General features: G+C 37.9%; 1 protein-coding gene across 1 annotated transcript in view; it reads right to left on the bottom strand.

Annotated features, from left to right (window-relative positions):
* Window positions 1–9,506, bottom strand: part of ctnnbl1 (catenin, beta like 1) — a 71,973-nt gene extending 62,467 nt beyond the window's left edge. The window contains exons 1-5 of the mRNA XM_028453526.1: window positions 9,370–9,506; window positions 5,769–6,008; window positions 2,905–3,011; window positions 2,673–2,812; window positions 382–479 (exon numbers count right to left, since the gene is read on the bottom strand). Of these exons, the coding sequence (XP_028309327.1) occupies window positions 382–479; window positions 2,673–2,812; window positions 2,905–3,011; window positions 5,769–6,008; window positions 9,370–9,399 (615 nt within the window). The 5' untranslated portion in view covers window positions 9,400–9,506. The remainder of the gene's footprint in view (window positions 1–381; window positions 480–2,672; window positions 2,813–2,904; window positions 3,012–5,768; window positions 6,009–9,369) is intronic.
* Window positions 9,507–19,991: the final 10,485 nt, after the last annotated feature.

Here is a 19,991-nt window from a genome sequence, read left to right on the forward strand (position 1 = left end):
TCAACATTTTTTAATCAATGAATGAAATGTTGGTTAATTAAATTAAATATTGTTATTAAATGAAAATTTGATGTAAGGATTCCTCTTGCAGGCTTTAAACAGCTTCATGGAGAATCGATTAACTGACGAGTGAAAACATAATAACTAATATATTAGAATTCAAGAGGACAAAAACTACCGGTACTCTGAAACACTGACAGTATAATCAGAGCAACTCCTTAAAACTCTAAAAACATGCAATTGAATGAGAAGCTGCAAATAATCAATAAATGCTGAGTAATCAAATCAGATCTGGCTGGTTTGGATTTTAAGTACCGACTCCTCAAAGTGCTATTACATCAACACCGTAATGAGCAGATGAAATATATATATTTTACGTACCAGAGCATCTATGAGCACCTCAGCACCTTCCTCGCTCTCATGAAGAGTGTCAATATCTGTCAGCTCCTGCAGCAGGTCAACCACAGCTATAGCCACATGTGCTCCAAGTTAGGGACAATACATTCACAGAAGCATCAAAAATTAACAAACAATCTGACTGACAAATAGGGGTGTTGAAAAAAATTGATTCGGCAATATATTGCGATATTACATTGCCGATTCTCGGATCGATTAAAAAATGCATTCATATCGATTTTCTTTTATTTAATTTTTTTTCCCAGCTTTGACCAGCTTGTGTTTTTTCAAAAAAAAATCTAAAAAGAAACTTTCTGAATTTATTTGTTGTTCTGGGCATATACCGCAGTTAAGTTGCACTAAAGTCAAAGTTGGTTTAAAAGCCACAGTCAGATTGTATGTTATTTTTTTATTTTAGGTTTTTGGCAGATGGCATGTTAAAGCCAATGTTTTCAGTGTAAAATATGCCAACAAAATATATTTCATACATATGTTCTCATGAAGGTGTACACATTTACAGATTAGTTGTTTCTTAAGTGATATAAAATTCCATTTAACATTTAATTAAGCTAAAGGCTTTGGATCAGTTTTCCCAAAACAGTTTCTGCGTTTTATCCTAAAGTCACTTTAAATAAAAAAAAAAAAAAAAAAAAAAAAAAAGGTCCTCCAGTTTCTTCCACAATGTTGAGTCTTAAGGGGGGAGTATTGCAAAAAAAAAAAAATCACTTTAAAATGGTTTTGCTAGAGTGATATAGCCTCATTCAGAGGGAAAAGTTGGATATGTTCTGTTTCCTCCCTCCCTTGTTATTCCATATTTTGTAAAAAGTCAGCTCCAAACGGGCGAGTTGGATTTTTCTCACCTTATGACTCATAAAGCGGAAACTCCTCCTTCTGACAATCCTCGCTCCTCCAACCCTATAAGAATGTGAGCTCCTTGCTCAACATCCCGTAGTGATGGCCCAGGGAGATTCGAACCAGTGACCCTCTGAATACATGCCCGCTCCCTAAACCACTAGGCCACCACTGCCCTTTATCCACAGTTAATACATTTACGGTCAGTTTATAGATTATCCGAGGTGCAGGGCAAGTGCTCACAATCAGTTTCATTTTTAGCAGCCGTTACATCGCCTTTGACATGATCTGACGTGTTTGTGATGCAATGCGACATTGCGGTAGAGCAAAACAGCGGATTATCACCTTAAATTGACTATTCCTGTGGTTAGGAGAGGTGAAAATGATTTAACAGCTTAACACTCCGGTAAGTGTTTGAAACAGATGACTCAGATGACAGTTGTTGCTGCTGCTGTACACCCTGGAGCAGCGTTTGTCGGACTCACAATCACAATAGCTGCTTAAATGGCCATGTGTTTTACTGTAATGTGCAGTGTGTGGATAGCAAAAAACTGTTGAATCGCACACACCAAAAACACGAGGCAGTATAAAATAAGTGCAAGCTAACAGCAAGGCGTAGTCTGTGTCTACAGACACGTCCACTCATGCATATGCACGGAGGCCCCAAAACAGCCTCTTTTTAGGAGCAATGATAAAATTGACTTTTCAGGGGGCTAAAAATCCAGAAAACAAGTAGGGAAAATACACCTCAAATACTATGTTGTTGAGGTTCTTAGAACAATTACAGATGGATGAAAAATAGCAGAATACTGGACATTTAAAGGGCACATGACACCATTTTTCACATTGATGCTTAATGCAAAAACAAACCCTAAAGAACAGCCTAAAATATTTCACATTATTATATCCATCTTAACATTAAATTTTGCATTTATTGTTGCTTTTGGCGCATTGCTAGGCTGCTTTTCGGGGCATGGCCAAGAAGTACCAGCACAGCCTTGTTCAGCTTCAGCGCCAATGGCTCACACTGCATTGACAGCGGACTGTCGGGCTGACGAGTTCCTCATTACTCATGTTGAATGAATCCTTCAAACTGAATATCTCTCTGCAACTCATGCTCAGATTCACTCCCATCCGGGCAAGAAAGGTAAACATTTTCAAAGTGTACTTTTCAGAAATGTAACTTTCGTGTGCTTCTGTGATGTCACTTGTGCGCTGAAAGTTTCTTAGAATATTAAAAGCAATATATGATATAAAAAAGTTTGGCGTTGTAATGTTTTGCAACAATTAACAATGTTTATACAACGCATCTATAGATGGGTTTATTTTTACCGCATATATTAATATCTCATTAACATCGGTCATCAAACAGTATGTCAACCAATTATTAGAACAATGTTATAATTGTTTCCTTTGAAGGATATCAGTGTTTTCATGACTGAGAAGGCCCAGCAGTGAGTGCACAGCATTGAGCTCCACCAACAGGTGATAGAGATCTGGCATGGTGGCAATCACATGCATTTCTTGGATGATGTCATTAAGATCCAACTCCGACTCCATAAACCTGGTACGGACAAGAATGAATGAAGAATTAAAATTTGTTTCACTTTCACAGAAATGAAGAAGGTTAAAGGAAAAAAAAGGAAAGGCACTTACTTCTCAGGATTGTCTGGAAACTTAATCCTTAGTGCCTGGTTTTTGTACGACCTCTTTTCAAAAGTTAGGATCATTTTCTTCACCGTACTCTCATCCACCAACTCTGCCTGTTTGATGATTAGTGCAATGTTAGAATATTACATTTGAACGACAGTGTAACTGTGGAGAAATTGGTAAAAAAAAAAATTAAAAAAAAAAAGACACTGGTGTTAACTTAAAAAGGAAAGAAAAAAATCCAGAATGCCAAGATCCTGCACAATGTAGAAAAATATTGATATTAAAAATCCCTATGAAGTGCTATATTTGAACATGTTTAACATCACACTTGCTGCCCATGTGTCCTTCATCGAGGAGGATTGGACCAGCTGTGGGGGGTTTCAGATGGGCTACAAAACCACCTTAGGGGTTCCGGTACCTTGTCACCAGGGTTGGGGTCAATTATAATTGAAATCGCGTAATTGTTAATGAATTACAATTATGGCGTAATAATAATTGTAATTTTAAAAATATGTTGCTGTCATAATAGTAATAACATTTTAACTGAGTTTAGATAATTGACTTTGTAATTGCAATTGCCATGAGAATTCTATAAAAATTGTAAATAATAATTTAACGCAAAACAGGGGAACCATGTTACAGTTCTATGTACAGTTCTACACATATGTAGTTAACAATTATTAAAATAGGTTTCATATCAAGCTTTCCCACATTTTGCCATTTAAAAAAATAAATAAATCTAGTGGTATACTGACACAAAAAGGCTCAGATGCCCACACCAAAAATATTAAAACCTACTGTATATATTCCTTGATTAGGAAGCCAAACAAGGTAACCAATAGATAGGGATTAAATTAGATGATAGATATTTGTATTTAGTGTAATTTACAGCTGGTTTAGGACCAGTTATCATAAGAAATGCTAACAGAATGCTAACACAAGAGGAAAATTACTTTTATTAGGTTATTCATTTCAGGCTCAGTAATTGTGATTAATTGTAATTGAACTTTAGTAATTGAGAATGTAATTGTAATTGACTTTCTGAGGATAAAAAAATTATTGTAATTTAATTGTAATTGGAAAAAATGCTGGTCACTGTAATCGTAACTGAATTGTAATTGAACATGGATAATTGAAAACGCAATCGTGACTGAAAGGGTTCTATAAAACGTAATTTCCACTACTTGACTTCTGGCTTGATTACTGCTTCAGCATGTAGTCATTGAAAACCAATCAAGACCGTACGTTAAGTTACAATTCAGAAGCGAATAAGAAGAAGGGGGTGTTCCTGCCTTCAAAGGGGGTGTACCCGCTTACAAACCAAAATGCATGATATTGCCTTCATCACAAACAGAACTGAACTGGAGCTTGAGTGTAAATTAAATGTAACTTTTGCCTTTAAAGGGCATATGACATCAAAATCCATGTTGATGCAAAATACTGCATCTACAAAATATTTTAGAATATTATGTCCATCTTGATGTTAACTTTTGCATTTTACTGTTGCTTTACCTGTCCAGTTTTTGTATTATGACCATATATGGGTATAGAGAGAGAGAGAGAGAAGTCAGACAGTGCTGGGCTCCGTTCACCTGAACTGCAGCCTATGCAATCAGACTGACAACATCTACAGAGTTAGATAGCATCATAATGATAATCATTACACCAATTACTCTCAAAGAAGCCTCCATACTATGTAGCAGTTCATTTTAAAGACTTCTGCCAATAGAGTTTCCTCATTTATTTCCACTACAAGAGTGCACAGAGAGCATCTTCTATGTTTCATTTCATCGAGCGACTGTTTGTTGTCATTCTGCGTCCGTTTACGACTAAAAGTAAACACAGCCGGCAAAACAACTCCCTGTACGCTGTACTAACCGTTAGCCACTAATGACCCTTAAGGTGTAGTCTGCAATTCTTATAAAAGTGACCTTTTGTCATATCTGCTAAAGCTGTCACTATGTAAGGACAGCTTTACACGAAACTAGTAGTTTGTGTGAAAAAAACAGACTCATTAAGTCCCCCCTGCAGCTCCTGCCGCCTTTTGCAGATTGCCAGAATGCACCGCGACCGAGCAAAAAGAACCAATCAGAGCGTCTGACAGCTGTTGCTCACAGGCCATGCCCCTGTAGAGCAGTCTTTTTTACAGTGTATGGTCTGGAGGAGTAGAACATGGAATTGGCGACTTTTCTGCTTGAAATGTAATTACTGCTGCTTGATTTGTAATTTTTACACTAGAACACTGTAGTGCATGTGTTGTTCATGTGCTCGCAGCAGCCTCCATTTGAGCTGCTGTAAGTGACAGAGTTGTTGCTGCTGCTGAGGTGTGTGCACATTGAGGGAGAGAGGCCCTGCAGTAATATGCTTTTAACAGAGCACGTTATATTACTGTGATGTTGCTGTCGGACGAACGTTAGCTTGTTAGCTCCTCTGAAGAAGGGACTTTGGAAAGTTTGGAGGCAGGACAAGAGAGCAGCGGGGAGGGAGGGTGAGAGCGGGATCAGAAAGTCGCGGACTGCATCTTTAAGGACCTTCTTTCCATGATGATGTAGTTAAAAGAAGGCATAAAAAACACATTTTCAGTTAAGTGAACTAGGTTGGTACCTTTGTTATCCTTGCAAAGCATTTTAAATGCAGTGTTTGACTTCCAAATGGTGAATTCAAATCTTCACGACGTCTGGGTTAACAAAGTGATGGGAGTTGAGTTCAAAAAAGGCTAACCCGTATTCTGGAAAATAATTGTGCGCTTCCCTTTTCAATACTGCTGGCGAACAGAAAAAGCTCCTTTGAAGTTGCAGATATACTTTTTAAAATCTCAACTCAGAGATATAGCAAACACACACATACACAGATGGCTTTTCACTCACCTCGGGTTCTTCTGCATCTCTGTCCATAAGTTTATCCAAGATGTTCTTCTTGTCCCCAGTCAGCTCATCCTCGTCCCTCAGGTCCCCCCCTCCTTCTGTTCCTGCTCCTCCTGCGGCTGCTTCTCTGTATCTGGGCAGCTCCCTTCCACCCAGGCCCTTCTGATGCTTCCCGCCTCTGCTGTCCTCTCCTGCTGCTGCTCCTCCACCATCCGCCCTGGGTCGCTTTGCTCCTCTGTCAGGCTGCAAGATGAAAAGAGCTGGTGAACTATAATGATGTGCACAGGGACTTGTTTTTCCCAAGTGAGAATAGGCAAGTGAGAAAAAAAAAGAAACCAAAATCTGAAAGTATGCCAACAACTCACTGATGCACATTTGCATCAACTGTATCACAGAAGTTACCAACTGCAGTGAAGTGAACTCCCAAATAGCTACTCTGAAGGTAACAAAGTCTATTCTAGACAAGTTGTATTGAATAATTTAACCAGAAATATCCTGCGATGTGGATGTGAGGAACCTTTATAGAACTAAACAAAAAAAAACACACAGCATGCCCTATAAAAAAAATAAGGCTGTCAGATGCAGTAAGAGCATCCTTTTGACCCCATGACATTAATCTTATGGGTCATGTGGTGGGAGGACATAATCAGGTGTATTCTTACCAAAGCCTAAGTCTTAAGGCAAGGATGAGCAACTGTTATGACAGCGACAGCCATAAAAATGTGATTGTCTGATCTGATGGCCACATTATCACCATTCATGTCAGCATTTAGAATCATCATTAATCCTAGGATGAATACAAGAGAAAACAAAGGGTCTTGTGTATTTTTGTTGCTATTTTGTGTCAATTAATGTAGTTTTGTGTGCTAAAGTTGTCGTTTCGTACGTTTTTGGTATCATTATGTGGTCGTTTTATGTACTTTTCTCTAATTTTGTCCATCGTTGTTGTTGTCTTGTGTATTTTTGTGTTTTTGAAATCATTTTGTGCATGTTTGTTGTCAATGTGTAGTTTTGGAATAATTTTTGTGTATATTTGATTTAATTTTGGAGTCGTTTTACTATATTGTTGTCATTTCCTAAATATCTCTATCATTTTGATATTTTTTCTCGTGTTTCTTTGTTGTTGTATTGTGCGTTTTGGGATTAAATTTGTGTAATTTTGTTGTCTAGTGTTTTTTTTTTTTTTAAATAAATTTGTATGTTTTTTTAAAGTCATTTTGTGCGTTTACTTTGGGGGCCACACAAAAACAGCAAGAGGGCCGCATTTAGTCCTTAATGTTGGGAAATATATATATGTTTTTGAAACCTCCTATGCAGGTAGTGATGCTTGATCATTTATATATATAATTATGATTTCATTATTCAGCTTCACAGATGTTTGCAATGACGTATTATTGCTTTAAATGACACAAGCTACAAAAAAGGTGTGTTCTGCTAAAAGTGCTAAACTTTACCGGCTTTTCTGTAAAACTTTAGCCAACCATAGACAACATATCTCACAATACACACTAATCTCACGAATAAAGCTGAATTTGACATTGACTTGTGAAAGAAAAGTTTCTAAAGACAAAACTGGACACACCATTTAAGCTGTAGAATCAACTCAATACTTTGACACTACTGCTGTTTGCCTTTAGATCAAACCATGAGTAGCTTTTGATGACCCAAATGTTCCCATTTTCTAAACACGAGAAAAAAGACCTGACACACTAAGTGGTGGCTCCATGCCCTAAAGGACTAAAAGTGAGTGAAAATGTTGCTTTATTAACTAAGGTAAATTGACTATGTCCTGACTGCTTTTTTGTTTGAACAGCTACAAATGTATTTTAATTGGTGCCGGGCACATCCACATGTTATTATTCTCTATGGGGGCCTGATTCCATATTTGTGTTACTCTCTAAAAGCAAATGCCATTGTTGCTACCTGGAAATCTTTTGTCTAAATTTGACTGAGTGCAGTTGAGCATAGTGTGCACAAAAGATGGGCGGAGATTGCAGTGTCAGACCAATCACAAACAGTCAATGTTATCATGATACTTGGGTGCCAATTAAATTTATATTGTGATTCTTCTAATTTATTGTATTGCGATTTGATTGCCATTGTAAACTCCTTATTTTCCTCATCCAAAAACAAAAAATAAATCATACACTTCTAGAAACAATTTACGAGTCATAAAAACAAAGCACATCTCAATGCTTTAAACGCACCAAAGCAGATACCATTGCATGTTGGACTGCCCTTTGAATAAAAGTTGAAAAGAGACCATTTTTTTATTTATCTCTATTTATATTTTCTATTTGTTTTACAAGAAGAAGCAACATTGGTATTGACTGGAGGTTAATCATAGAAAATGATGCAATCATTCAGATTTAAAAGTGCAATCATTGCATAATCATTGAGCACAACTTTTGAATTCAAATAGTGTAAAAAATGTTAACTAATTAACGGAGATGTGCAAAATCACCTGAGACTATAACCTGCTATTATTTTGCAAATAAGGTTAAAATAAATGATCACATCTGTCAGATGCAATCGTTCTCGACCAAGCCGATTTTTGCGTGTTTTACGTGTATCGGCATTGGCCGATATTATATACAGAGCGGCTGCCAGAGGCTGCTCCTGTTGCTGGAGACAGAAGCTGAAGAGTGTTTTAATACTATAATTATATATCTTTATACTCAACAATCATGTTAATAAAATATATCTTCGGTTGGCCAACTTTTGTCAAAGCTATTTTCAGGACAAAGACGAACACTTCTCTGTCATAATATTTCATGAGATGTCTCGCTCTAATTTTTACTTGTTCTTGTTCTACATCACCTGTTTTTATTATTTGCTAAATGTGTTTTACTTGGTGTTGTTCTACCTCACATTTGCTAATTTCAATAAATGTTCCTTTTTTTCAAATTGAGACTTGTACCATTTGTTATCATCATTTTTTATGATGTAAATTGAGGGAGCAAAAGTAGTATCGGCTCAAAAAAACCGGCAGTCCGTATCGGAAAAAAATCGGTACCAGCTCTAAAAAATCCATATCGGTCGATCCTTTTTTTTTCTAAATTTCAGAGGAAATAATACATCGTTAATGTCCTTAGACATGAGTCAATTAAAACTGTGTGTATTCTTATTACTTAAAGATAAAGCAAAAAAAAAAAAGCAGAATAATTCAGCTGACAAACCTGTAGATAACATGTGTGATGTCTCATGTAGAACAATTGATTAATGATCCAAACCAGAACTAAAACCAGTGTTTCGGATGAAGTTGAATATGTCGTTGTTATATTACCATAACAGTGATGCTATAAAACGTATTAGCAAGAGTAGCCTCTAAGTTAGCCGGCTAACGGCGTACAAAGGTGCCTCATTCATCGGTAAAGAGGATTATAACTGTGCTGACTCTGCATTCAGAGCAATACAGATATCTTTACTCACTGAGCAATGCTTCCGTGAGTAAAATATATTTAAAAAAAAAAAAAAAAAAAAGGTAAACTGAGGGTAAGAGTTCACCACCATAATGACTATTAGCTTCCGAGTTAGAGAAGCACAATAAAGAAGTGATAGAAGCACCTCTCATAGTGTTTTATCAGAAAGAATAAACATCTACCTGATAGTTCAGCAGCTCTCCGACGTCCATTTGTGCAGCTTAAAGGCTTTCCGCGCTGTTTAAAGAAGTAATTCAAACAATGTGTGAAACGAGGCAGCTTCAGTGTGTCTGACAACAACACGCAGATAGAAACATGCCTGCCGTAAAGTGCATTATGGCCGTAAAACACAAGCACTGTCGTAAACTATTACTGTTTTCGACTTTATTTATAAACCAAGCGCTACATATCATGACAGAAAACAACTATATTGTTATAAAGCGCAAAAAAATATATAATGCTGTTAGAAACAAAAATTATATACAATCTAGAATAGATTATAAACCATCTTTATTTTGGGTTTGATGTTGCCTTTGCTTGTAATAAGTTGTTTTATTTTGTAATCTGTAATTTTGTTTACAAATTATCTAATATACGGTACTTTGAATGAACAGAATCAGAATCGGAAATGCTTTAATAATATGAGGGGGAATTGCTTAAATAATGAAGTAACAGAAAAATGAGCAGGAGCAACTGCAATGGGCTGCACAAGTTACGCATGCGCACTGAACTAAATGATAATAAGAATACAAATACTTTTGGATGTGTGTGCACAAAATATTGTTTTCGATGTTGGTTTTATACTAAATTCTGTGACCATTGGGGGCGCTGTTTCCACTGGGCTGCTTGAACTCGCTCAACACAGACCAGAGAAATAGAAAGGGCTGCGCAAAAAAAGGAGTTCCTTACGCAAATAGCGTAAAGTCGCGGATTGAATTAGGTGAATGCAGTGTGAGGGGTTTGTTTACAAATGTTGATTATTTACCGTAGACTATAGCAGTGGTTCCCAAACTTTTTGTGCCCAAGGTACACCAAAGGACAAGAAAAAATCTGAAGGCACACCTATTGTGCAAAATAGGAATACGAAAGCCAAATATAATGTGACAAAGACAACTATATTACTTAAAAAAAAAGGGTATAGAGTTTGCCTCTGTATTATGACATGAGTGCATACAATTAAAAAATAACAATTTTTGTGTAGTTGTATATTGCAATAATAATGTATGGTTGTCACACACCAGGACTTGCCTCATGGCACACCAGTGTGTCGCGGCACACCGTTTGGGAACCACTGGACTATAGAGTTAATGTAACTTTTTAACATTTGGTAATCCTGTTTTCAGCTATTATACTCCAAACTGCTGGACCAGGAAGTGAGAGGAGCTGGAAAAAAAAGAATCAATATTTTTTTTAACTTAAAACCAATGTATTTATTCAGGCCTTCATGTAATCTACTGTTACATAATTGTATGGTTTTAGTATTTATAGATTTTTTTTTTCTTAGACATTATTCTTTTTTAATTCTGTTTTGTTTTATTGACATTTTACTGTTGATAATCATTACATACTTTATCCTAGTTTTTATTACCGTATTACTGTTTTACTATAATCACAATTATTTATTTATTTTTACTAATATTTAATTATTCTATGACTATTGTTATTGCTTGTATTGTATTATCTTTTAACATTTTAACTACCCAACATTTATTTTTGTCTTATTTTTGTTCGTCACTTCCACTTTGAACTGTATTTGATTTGTTTGAAAAGTGATTGCAACCTATTTGTGTGTTAAAGATTAAGATTAAATCGGGGCTTTCACCTTTAATTGGCCATGTAATGTTAGTACATCAATGGAATTTGTCCTCTGCATTTAACCCATCCCTGAGGAGCAGTGGGCAGCCATTTTGCAGCGCCTGGGGAGCAGTTCAGGGTTAAGGGACTTGCTCAACATCCCACAGTGATGGCCCAGGTGAGGCTTGAACCGGCAACCCTCCGATTACAAGCGTCCTTAACCACTAGGCCACCACTCCCCAACGATACAACTGATTAGCTGTCCTAACATGGAAAACCACAGGTAACTGGTCTATTTTCAGTTGTCAAAATATGTGTCCTCACTGTAGCTATGGAGGAAATGTGTGACATACCAAATAAACTATTTCAGGTAACTTACATGTATAACCACAGACATTCATCTCTCTGGACCACAGCGGGACTGAGGAAACTCAGGTCACTGGTGCCCTCACTGGAACTGTATGGTGACACTACATACACTGTCCAGTGGTGTAGTGGGGATTCTTTAAGTGGTGGGATGCTAATCATGATGTTTAAAAAAGATAAAAGAATACCACTTATTTACAGCATGTGAGAGTCCACATATACAGTAGCTTTAGATATGGAAACTATAACTAATCAGTTACAAAAATGAACATCACCATCAAGAATCGTAATGTGTGCTGGACTGAAGATAAATTTGCTTGAGAAAAAAAATCTGCTCAATTTTTTCTCATGTGCCTACATCTGATATGCGTGTATAAATGAATATAAACAACGTATATAGCCAGGCATCGGGGTGGAGGGTGCTGTCATCTACCTCATGCAGTGATCTCTCTCTTTTCCATCGCTTTTAACACCATGAAGCCCATGATTCTGAGGGACTAGCTGCAACACACAGGAGTTGACCGGCACCTCACATCGTGGTGTCACGGCTAATTTGCGGTTGACCTCATTTGGAGACATGATTTATTGATCTTGTTGAATGATAGAGTCCAGTCGAAGCGTGATGATTTTATAAAAAAAAAAGGATTTATTATAAAACTAAATGAAAAGGAGTACAAAAAAGGGTGTCCCATCCTGTGGGAAGGAAAGGCGGCCAGGTACTAAGCAGGATGGTCCAAAAGGTCTTGTCCCCAGCTCAGGATTTACAGGACTGACCAAAGATCACACTTTACACACACATTTCTACCCAATTCAACTGTTCTACCCCCACCTCGAGAGATAAGAAGGAGAAAGCAGGGAAGAGGTCAAGTCGGTTTGTTCTGTTCGTTTGGAGATGGCGTCACCCGGTATCTGTCCTTGATAGTGTGTGTGCGTGTATATCTGCATGTGAGTTTGACCTTCACTGTGGATACAATACAATCTAACATGACTCAGCTGTTCAAAAGTGTAAAGAGTAATGCATGACAAATTGTACATATGAACACACATTTGACAATATGATGATGAATATAATAATTGCCATAACACTGGCTTCTGGATTACCTGACCAACCGGCCACAGTTTGTGAGGACACAAGACTGTGTTTCTGACCTGGTTATCTGCAGTACAAAGGCCCCACAGGGGACCGACTTGGTTCCCTTCCTTTTCACCCTGTATACTGCCGACATCTCTCACAACACGACCAAATGTCACCAGCAGAAATTTTCTCACGACTCTGCCACTGTCGGCCACATCACCAATGGGGACGAGGGGTAGTACAGAGAACTCAACCTGGACTTTGTGGACCGGTGCCAGCGGAACTGTCTCCAGATCAACGCGGGTAAAATCAAAGAACTGGTGGTGGACTTTTGCAGGCAGAGACCCATCTCTCCCATACTGTTGAACATTCAGGAAAAGGACATTGAGATGTCTGGGAGTATTTTCTTTGGACCTTTAACACCTTTGCTGAGTTTTCGAAGTTCTGCTTTTTCCTCCAGACGCGTCTGTAGGTTGAGGAACTCGCTGTATCGTCTGTTGACTTTGTGATAGGCTACAAACTGGACAGGTGACGCGCATGTGGGTGTGGCTTCAGCGTCTTCGGTGCTCGTATGGATGCCTCCTGTGGTCTCACTGCCAATTGCTGTTTCATATTGGATGGATAGAGGGTGTAGGGGTGGGACCCGGTACCACGGTGCTCCTTAGCGGTGATGGTACCAGTGATGCAGAGGTTCTGGATGATAACGGGTCCTTCTGGGCTGCTGAGGGGCTCAAAGCTAAACGTTCCCATGGATGAGCAGCCCTGCATGGGGCTGACCACAGTCAGCTCGTTAGATAGTGGACTCTTATAAGTACCTGGGTGTTCACTTGAACAATAAGCTGGACTGGACTGATAACACACATGCTCTCTACAAGAGAGGTCAGAGCAGACTTCACCTCCAGAATCAGGTCCTTCGGAGTGCAGGGAGCACTGCTGTGGACCTTTTATGACTCAGTGGTGGCATCAGCTATCTTTTACAGAGTGGTCTGCTGGAGCAGCAGACAGGAACAAACTGAACAAACTGGTGAAGAAGGCCATCTCTGTCCTGGGCTGCCCCCTGGACCCTGTTGAGGTAGTGGGAGACAGGAGAATGATAAAAAAAACTATAATCTATGATGGAGAACGCCTCCCACCCCCTTCGTGGTGCTGTAGCAGCACTGGGCAGCTCCTTCAGTGACAGGCTTCGCCACCCGCGGTGTCTGAAGGAGAGATACCGCAGGTCCTTCCTTCCTGCTGCAGTCAGACTGTTTAACCAAACCTGCTCCCACAAACACACCCACAAAAACACACCCACAAACCGGAAAACCCCCTCCTACCTCTTGTGCAATAATAATGTCATAAAATGTCATCGCCACCTGATCATAGTTGTATTTGTATTTTTTTTTATTTTGATTTGCATTGCAATAATAGTAATTTATGGGACCACTTGTGCAATACCATGTCCACCCTATATGTACTGTGTGCATGATAGTGTTCATACAGTGTATACAGACTTAAGAATGATGTTACTGGCTCTTTTCAACTATTTTTTGATGCACATTTTATTTTATTTTATTTATTAACTTGTTTTAAATTTTTACATTTTTATCTAATCTAATTTTGCACTGTGAGTTTCATCTGCTATCCTGCTTTGCTGTAACACTGTAAATTTCTCCATTGCGAGATGAATAAAGGATTATCTTATCTTATCTAATCTTATCTTATCTTATCTAATCTTAAAAACACCAGATTGTAGAAAAACTCAAAATCAAGCTTAAGACAAAGTACAATAACAGCAATGTAGCCTAAAACCTATAAAGTGCAATGTGTAAAGTGCTTTAATAATGTCAATACAGTGCTACATAGAATATATTTGGTATGTCACACCTTTCCTCCATAGCTACAGTGAGGACACATATTTCGATAGCAGCAGCTACCAAAAAATGTGACCTGAGTTTCCTCAGTCCTGCTGTGGTCCAGAGTGATGAAAGTCTGTGGTTATACATGTGAAGAGCAAGTAAGTCACCTGAAATAGTTTGTTTGGTTTGTCACACATTCCCTCCATAGTTACAGTGTGGACACATTTGACAACTGGTATATTTTGACATCAAAATATTTAATATTTGTGCATTCTCTTCATCATGCTGTTCAACTTGTGTTGGTGCTGTTATTAAGGATCAATGACACATGGCACCATATTGACTCCCACATTTTTTTATACCCGCTGCTGTTGTTTGATTTGTTTCAATAAATAGTTTGATTTGAGAAAATCTCAATTGCATTATTGCATTTAAATGTCCCACTCCTTAGTTGAGTATTGCATGAACCTTACATTCCCATAAATATATCAACAATAAAAAATACAAACCCAATAGTATGTGCTGCAGCAGGGCAGGTTCTGTTTCTATCTTGGGGCAAAAAAATAACTTGCTGATGTTTGAAACTCGGAATGTGTGGATTAAAATAGAAATGTAATTATCGAACAGCACTGACAGCGGGAAGTCTTGATCCACAGTAGTTAGCAATAGATATTCAAGCAAAAAGCAGTTTTGCTGGATTTATTATCAAGTCTGTTCATGCCATTGTCAAAAATTAATTAATTGGTGGTTGAGCACCAGCACATTTCTTTATGATTTAATGTTTTTTTAAAATATCAGTTTAAAAAATGCAATTATTTTCCTTACATAGCTTCTATGTTCTTGGTTATGTAACAAGCATTTCATTACGGGTTATGCTTCTGTTTAGGTTTATGTTCATGTTTATGATAGTTATGGCTATGATGAGGGTTACAGTTATGGATAGTTATTTAATAGAGTAAAAGTGGACACTATTATAAGATGACACAGAACACAAATACAATACCAAAAAATACTAAATAATTTGTGAATGCAATGAATTGTGTATATTTTTTTCTAATGCTTTTTTGACATTAAAAAAGCATTTCGTCCATGTTTCATGGTTCTGCACGGGTGCCACCTTTGTTGTGGGACGTCAGACAACTGATTCTCAAAGAAGTTTGAGTATATTTTTGTCCGCCAACTTCACCAAGTCGGGGCTCCGACATCAGATGGTGTTCTAATACACTTTTTAAAGTAGGAGTTTGGAGTTCTAAGTTGTTTGGAACTTAGCATAAATGTCTTCAATCATGGCTTTCATTGCCATGGTAACATAATGAGAGTATTAGGGCAGACGTGAGGCCACATGCAGCCCTCGCTCTAATTTTGTGCGATCAAGTAAATGCTCAAAATAAATTAAAAAAAAAAAAACATAAAAAATGACACTAGACAAATGACACCACAAACACACAAAATGGAAATAAAGGAACAAATGACAGAAAAATTATTGGTATGACACAGAAATCTACAAAATGACAGCAAAAGCACACAACAAATAAGAACAAATACACACAAGACAACAACTAAAATGCAAAAAATGAGAGAAAATACAAAAAAACTGCTAGAAAACCACCAGAAACACTCAAAACAACTACAATGCACAAAACACATGAAAAATAAACAAAACCTTTTGTGCTGTTCTGTATTAATGCTCAAATTGGTCAATTTTCAAAATGCTGATATGAATTGTGACATTTTTTGGCCCTCGCTGTGATAAAAGTTGCCCACCCCTACGGACGCCACTAAAGGACTGAATCATGACATAATCTAACCGCTAGAGCGGACATGGGCTCATTTACCAATTCAATAAATAGAAAGAGATTCAAAATCTAATGTAGCTGATTATGATTTACAGTGCGCATAAACAGGACTGAATCATAACATAATCTAACCGCTAGAGCGGACATGAGCTCATCTGTGAACGGTCGCATTTACACTTGGTGTCACTGTTAGCTTACCAATAAACGGGAAGAGATTCGTCACCTTTATAATTATTTATTAAAGTGTTGACTAGGCCACTGGGAGTGAGGCCCAAGGCCAAGGCAGACTGACTTGATAATAATGTATCATGTTTTTCTGCAGTCAGTGCCTTCTCCTCGTCCTTCCCTCCCTGCTCTGTTTCAGGTAGTTTCGGTAGTTTCGTGAAGCTGATGATGGCAGTTCCTGATCTGTGGTTCACGGCTCAACTAGTCTGGAACACTCTGATGTTCTATCTCTCTATCCTGCTCTGTTGGTCCTTCTGTTCACTAACTCCAACCAGTCTGAACCTGGTTCTGCTGGAGATTTTTACCTGTTAAAAGGGAGTTGTTTCTTCCCACTGTCGCTAAATGCTTGTTCATGTGGACCTTGTTGGGTTTTTTCTTTCTTACTATGAATTTTATATTTTGATAAGCGCATTGAGATGACTTTGTTGTGAATTGCGCTATACAAATCAAGTTGAATTGAATTGAATTCAGTTAAAGAAATGTTATTTTCATACACTTTTCCTAATGTTAAATTGTCGTTCATATATAACGTTCATATAATGCAGCTTAAATTCAGTGAACAAACGTACTCAGGAAAATCTTCATAAACTGAACCATTTTCATTTTATTGTTCATGTATGAGTGCTGTGATTCTGTTCCGACCTCAGTCAGATGAAATGAGGGCATATGAAAAGATGTGCTTATCCTGCCCTTTGGATATTTACACAATTATATTAGCTCGTGCACATTATTGTAACCCTAAACATAATATGCTCACACACATTGTAACTTCTTGAGAAACAACACCGTATTGACAGACATCCAAATAGCTTAGGCGCTTTATTGTCTACAATAAAATGGCTTTAATATAGGCTGGGCTACTGCCAACTCAGTTATACAAGGCAGAGAAACAAAGACGAGCCGAAGGAAGGAAAGAGAGGGAGAAGAGGTAGAACACACATTCCGTGAGGGTCGTTGTGGAAGCGATGGGACTGCAAAAGTAGGGAAAACAGAAGATAGGGGAGGTGGCAGAGATGGGAGACGGGAAGGAAGGCAAATAAAAATTTTAATCTCTGTTATGAACATAAAACAGTGCAGTGTTGTCTTTCGCGTGATGCCAAACCTGAGGCAGCTAATCTAAACGCACATGTGCACACACAAACTCGTATATCATTATGAGACACACTCATTGTTTTCCCTCCTGGTTTTGGACACTAAAATACACACAGTGTCATTGTCACAATAGTAAAGCCTTTGAAACACGCTTTGGTAGAAGATGTGATACAAAAACTCTCCAATAAAACTGATAGCGATGAAAGTGGATTAGTATTTCCGTTGAGACATGGAAACTAATCAAATTAATTAATCAGCAAACCTCCGTGCAGAGAAGACCTAACATAACCTCCTCACCACACTATAAAACCTGACTTTTAACACCCTGAACAGCTAATTCTATTGCTAATTCTATTACTTACTTTTGTAGTACTATATAGTTATGAACTGTCTAACCACTCTAAATAGCGAGATACATTTTTCATTAATTAAAAACAGCAGGTATATGTATCCTTGTTTGTTTTTCTACAGTAAAACAGTTATAATCAAACGAATACTTATGTACACTAGTTAAAATCGCTACTCTTCTCTTATTTGTGAACGGATTGGGCTAAAATGTGGTAGGCATAATCTATGGATATGTACGCATTGACGCTCGGAGCTCGATTTTTGATTTGGGGCCCAAGGGGGCCCCAAAAAGAAAAAAAAAACGAAAGTTGATTTCTCATTTATTTGTGAGTCAAATATTACGACGATTGGTGGTACCGAATCATTGGCACATACCAATACAGAAATGGGGCCCATTACCCCATACGTGTCACGGGGGTGCCAAGGGGCCCCATTTTTCAAATGACAACTACTTCGTTAATTCTATTTAGATCAGCATGCAGTTTGGTCTGAATACTCTACGAATAAATATGATGAGATGCTCGGAGCCCTTTTTTTCAAATGAGGCCTCGGGGCTCACCCCCCATTTCCAGTAATTTCCAAATTTATGGGAACATAGTTGTGTGATATATCATTTCAAAGGTAATTCAACGTAGATTACGATTATGCCTTGCACAATTCGATTAGGGGCCCAATGAGCCAACCCCATTTTTTGGGCAATTTCCATTAAAGTCGTTTTCTCATTTATTTGTGAGTCAAATATTGCGACAGTTGGTGGTACCAAATCATTGACATATATCAATATATGAATGGGGCCCATTACTCCGTATGTGCCACGGGGGCGCCAGGGGGATCCCCGGTGGCCCCGTTTTTGAAATGACTACTCCTCTGTTAATGCTCATTGAATCGGGCTGTAATTTCACATGGATATTCTATGAGAGGATGTCAAGAGCCTCTCGGAGACCTTTCTTTAGTCGGTGGACCCGAGTCATTTGACTGATTTCTCTGGAACGTGGTACGTGCTAATTGGCGCGGAGACGTTCCGCGGGCCGGGCTGTAGTTTATCCGAACCTGTTTTTGAAACTCCCATTGTGGCTTTTGTGTTGTGAGCTTTCAGGGCAACCATATTTTTCCCAGTGATTAACATAAAATATAAGCGTAATCATCTTATCTATTCCTAAAACTTACAACATCTCTTCAATGGAAAGGCTTTGAGAAATGGTTCAAATTGAAATGACAGTTTTTCTCTAAGGCTTTTAATAATGTACATCTTTAGATTGATGAGGTATGTTTTTTAAAGGGTAGAAATAGAAATTCGTATTTTGTTCCTTTAGGGTGGAGGATGGAATCATTTGTGTGGTATTGCTCAGAACTGCTGCTATTTGTTTGTTAATTTTTTTAATTTTATTTTTTTAAAAACACTGTTCATAAATTGATTTGTTGCCTGAACAAGTTTGAAATAAAACCTAAATTGTAAGTGCAGCAATGAGAGAACTTCTGTGCTTCACATACACAAAAATTAAAAATAATTTAATGCATAAACAATTACAGCGGGAGACGAAAAGTCCTACACACCACTCGTTCCCCATAGGAGAGCTCTTTTTCTTTCCCCAACACGTTTTTACAGACACAATCACATTCCCTCACTGCACACATCTGATAGTGGGATTAACTCCTCTGAAAAGTTTGTACTACACTCCAGTGCTTACCAACACCTAATCTGAGCTGTGGGTTAAAGGTGACTTTTCCCAACTGAAGCAGAGAGAAATCAATCTTTCTTTTTCGTGACACAAACTTTCTCAAAATGGACTTAAATCATTTGGGAGTTATCGATTTCTAAGTTTTAGAACTAAGTTAAGCACTTTTTCCAGTTTCTCTCCTTAAAGCAAAAACTGTTTAACAAACATCCGAAACCCATCTGTCAACCTTAATAATTATCCAGGTATGTCACTTGTGTATAATGGACTCAGTTCAGTCATAGTTAGTGCACACATGGTACATTCTGAATGTATTAACAGTCTGTCCTGTTGCTAACATACAGACACAGACACTACAATCATACTATTTCAATAAGGACAGTTGGTAATCTAACAAATAGGATTTTGGAATGTTTGGACCTTTTTAAATGAAATATAATAGATTATTTTTTAATTACCCAATGCAGATCACTCCTTACAACGTCCAAGTGTTTTTCCTTTCTGAGAAGATGCCTCGCACAATTCAATTAGGGGCCCGAGGGTCCACCCCCCTTTTTTTTGGGCAATTTCCATTAAAGTTGTTTTATTTGTGAA

This window comes from Gouania willdenowi, chromosome 7 (genome assembly GCF_900634775.1).
Source record: "Gouania willdenowi chromosome 7, fGouWil2.1, whole genome shotgun sequence".
Lineage (NCBI taxonomy): Eukaryota > Metazoa > Chordata > Actinopteri > Blenniiformes > Gobiesocidae > Gouania > Gouania willdenowi.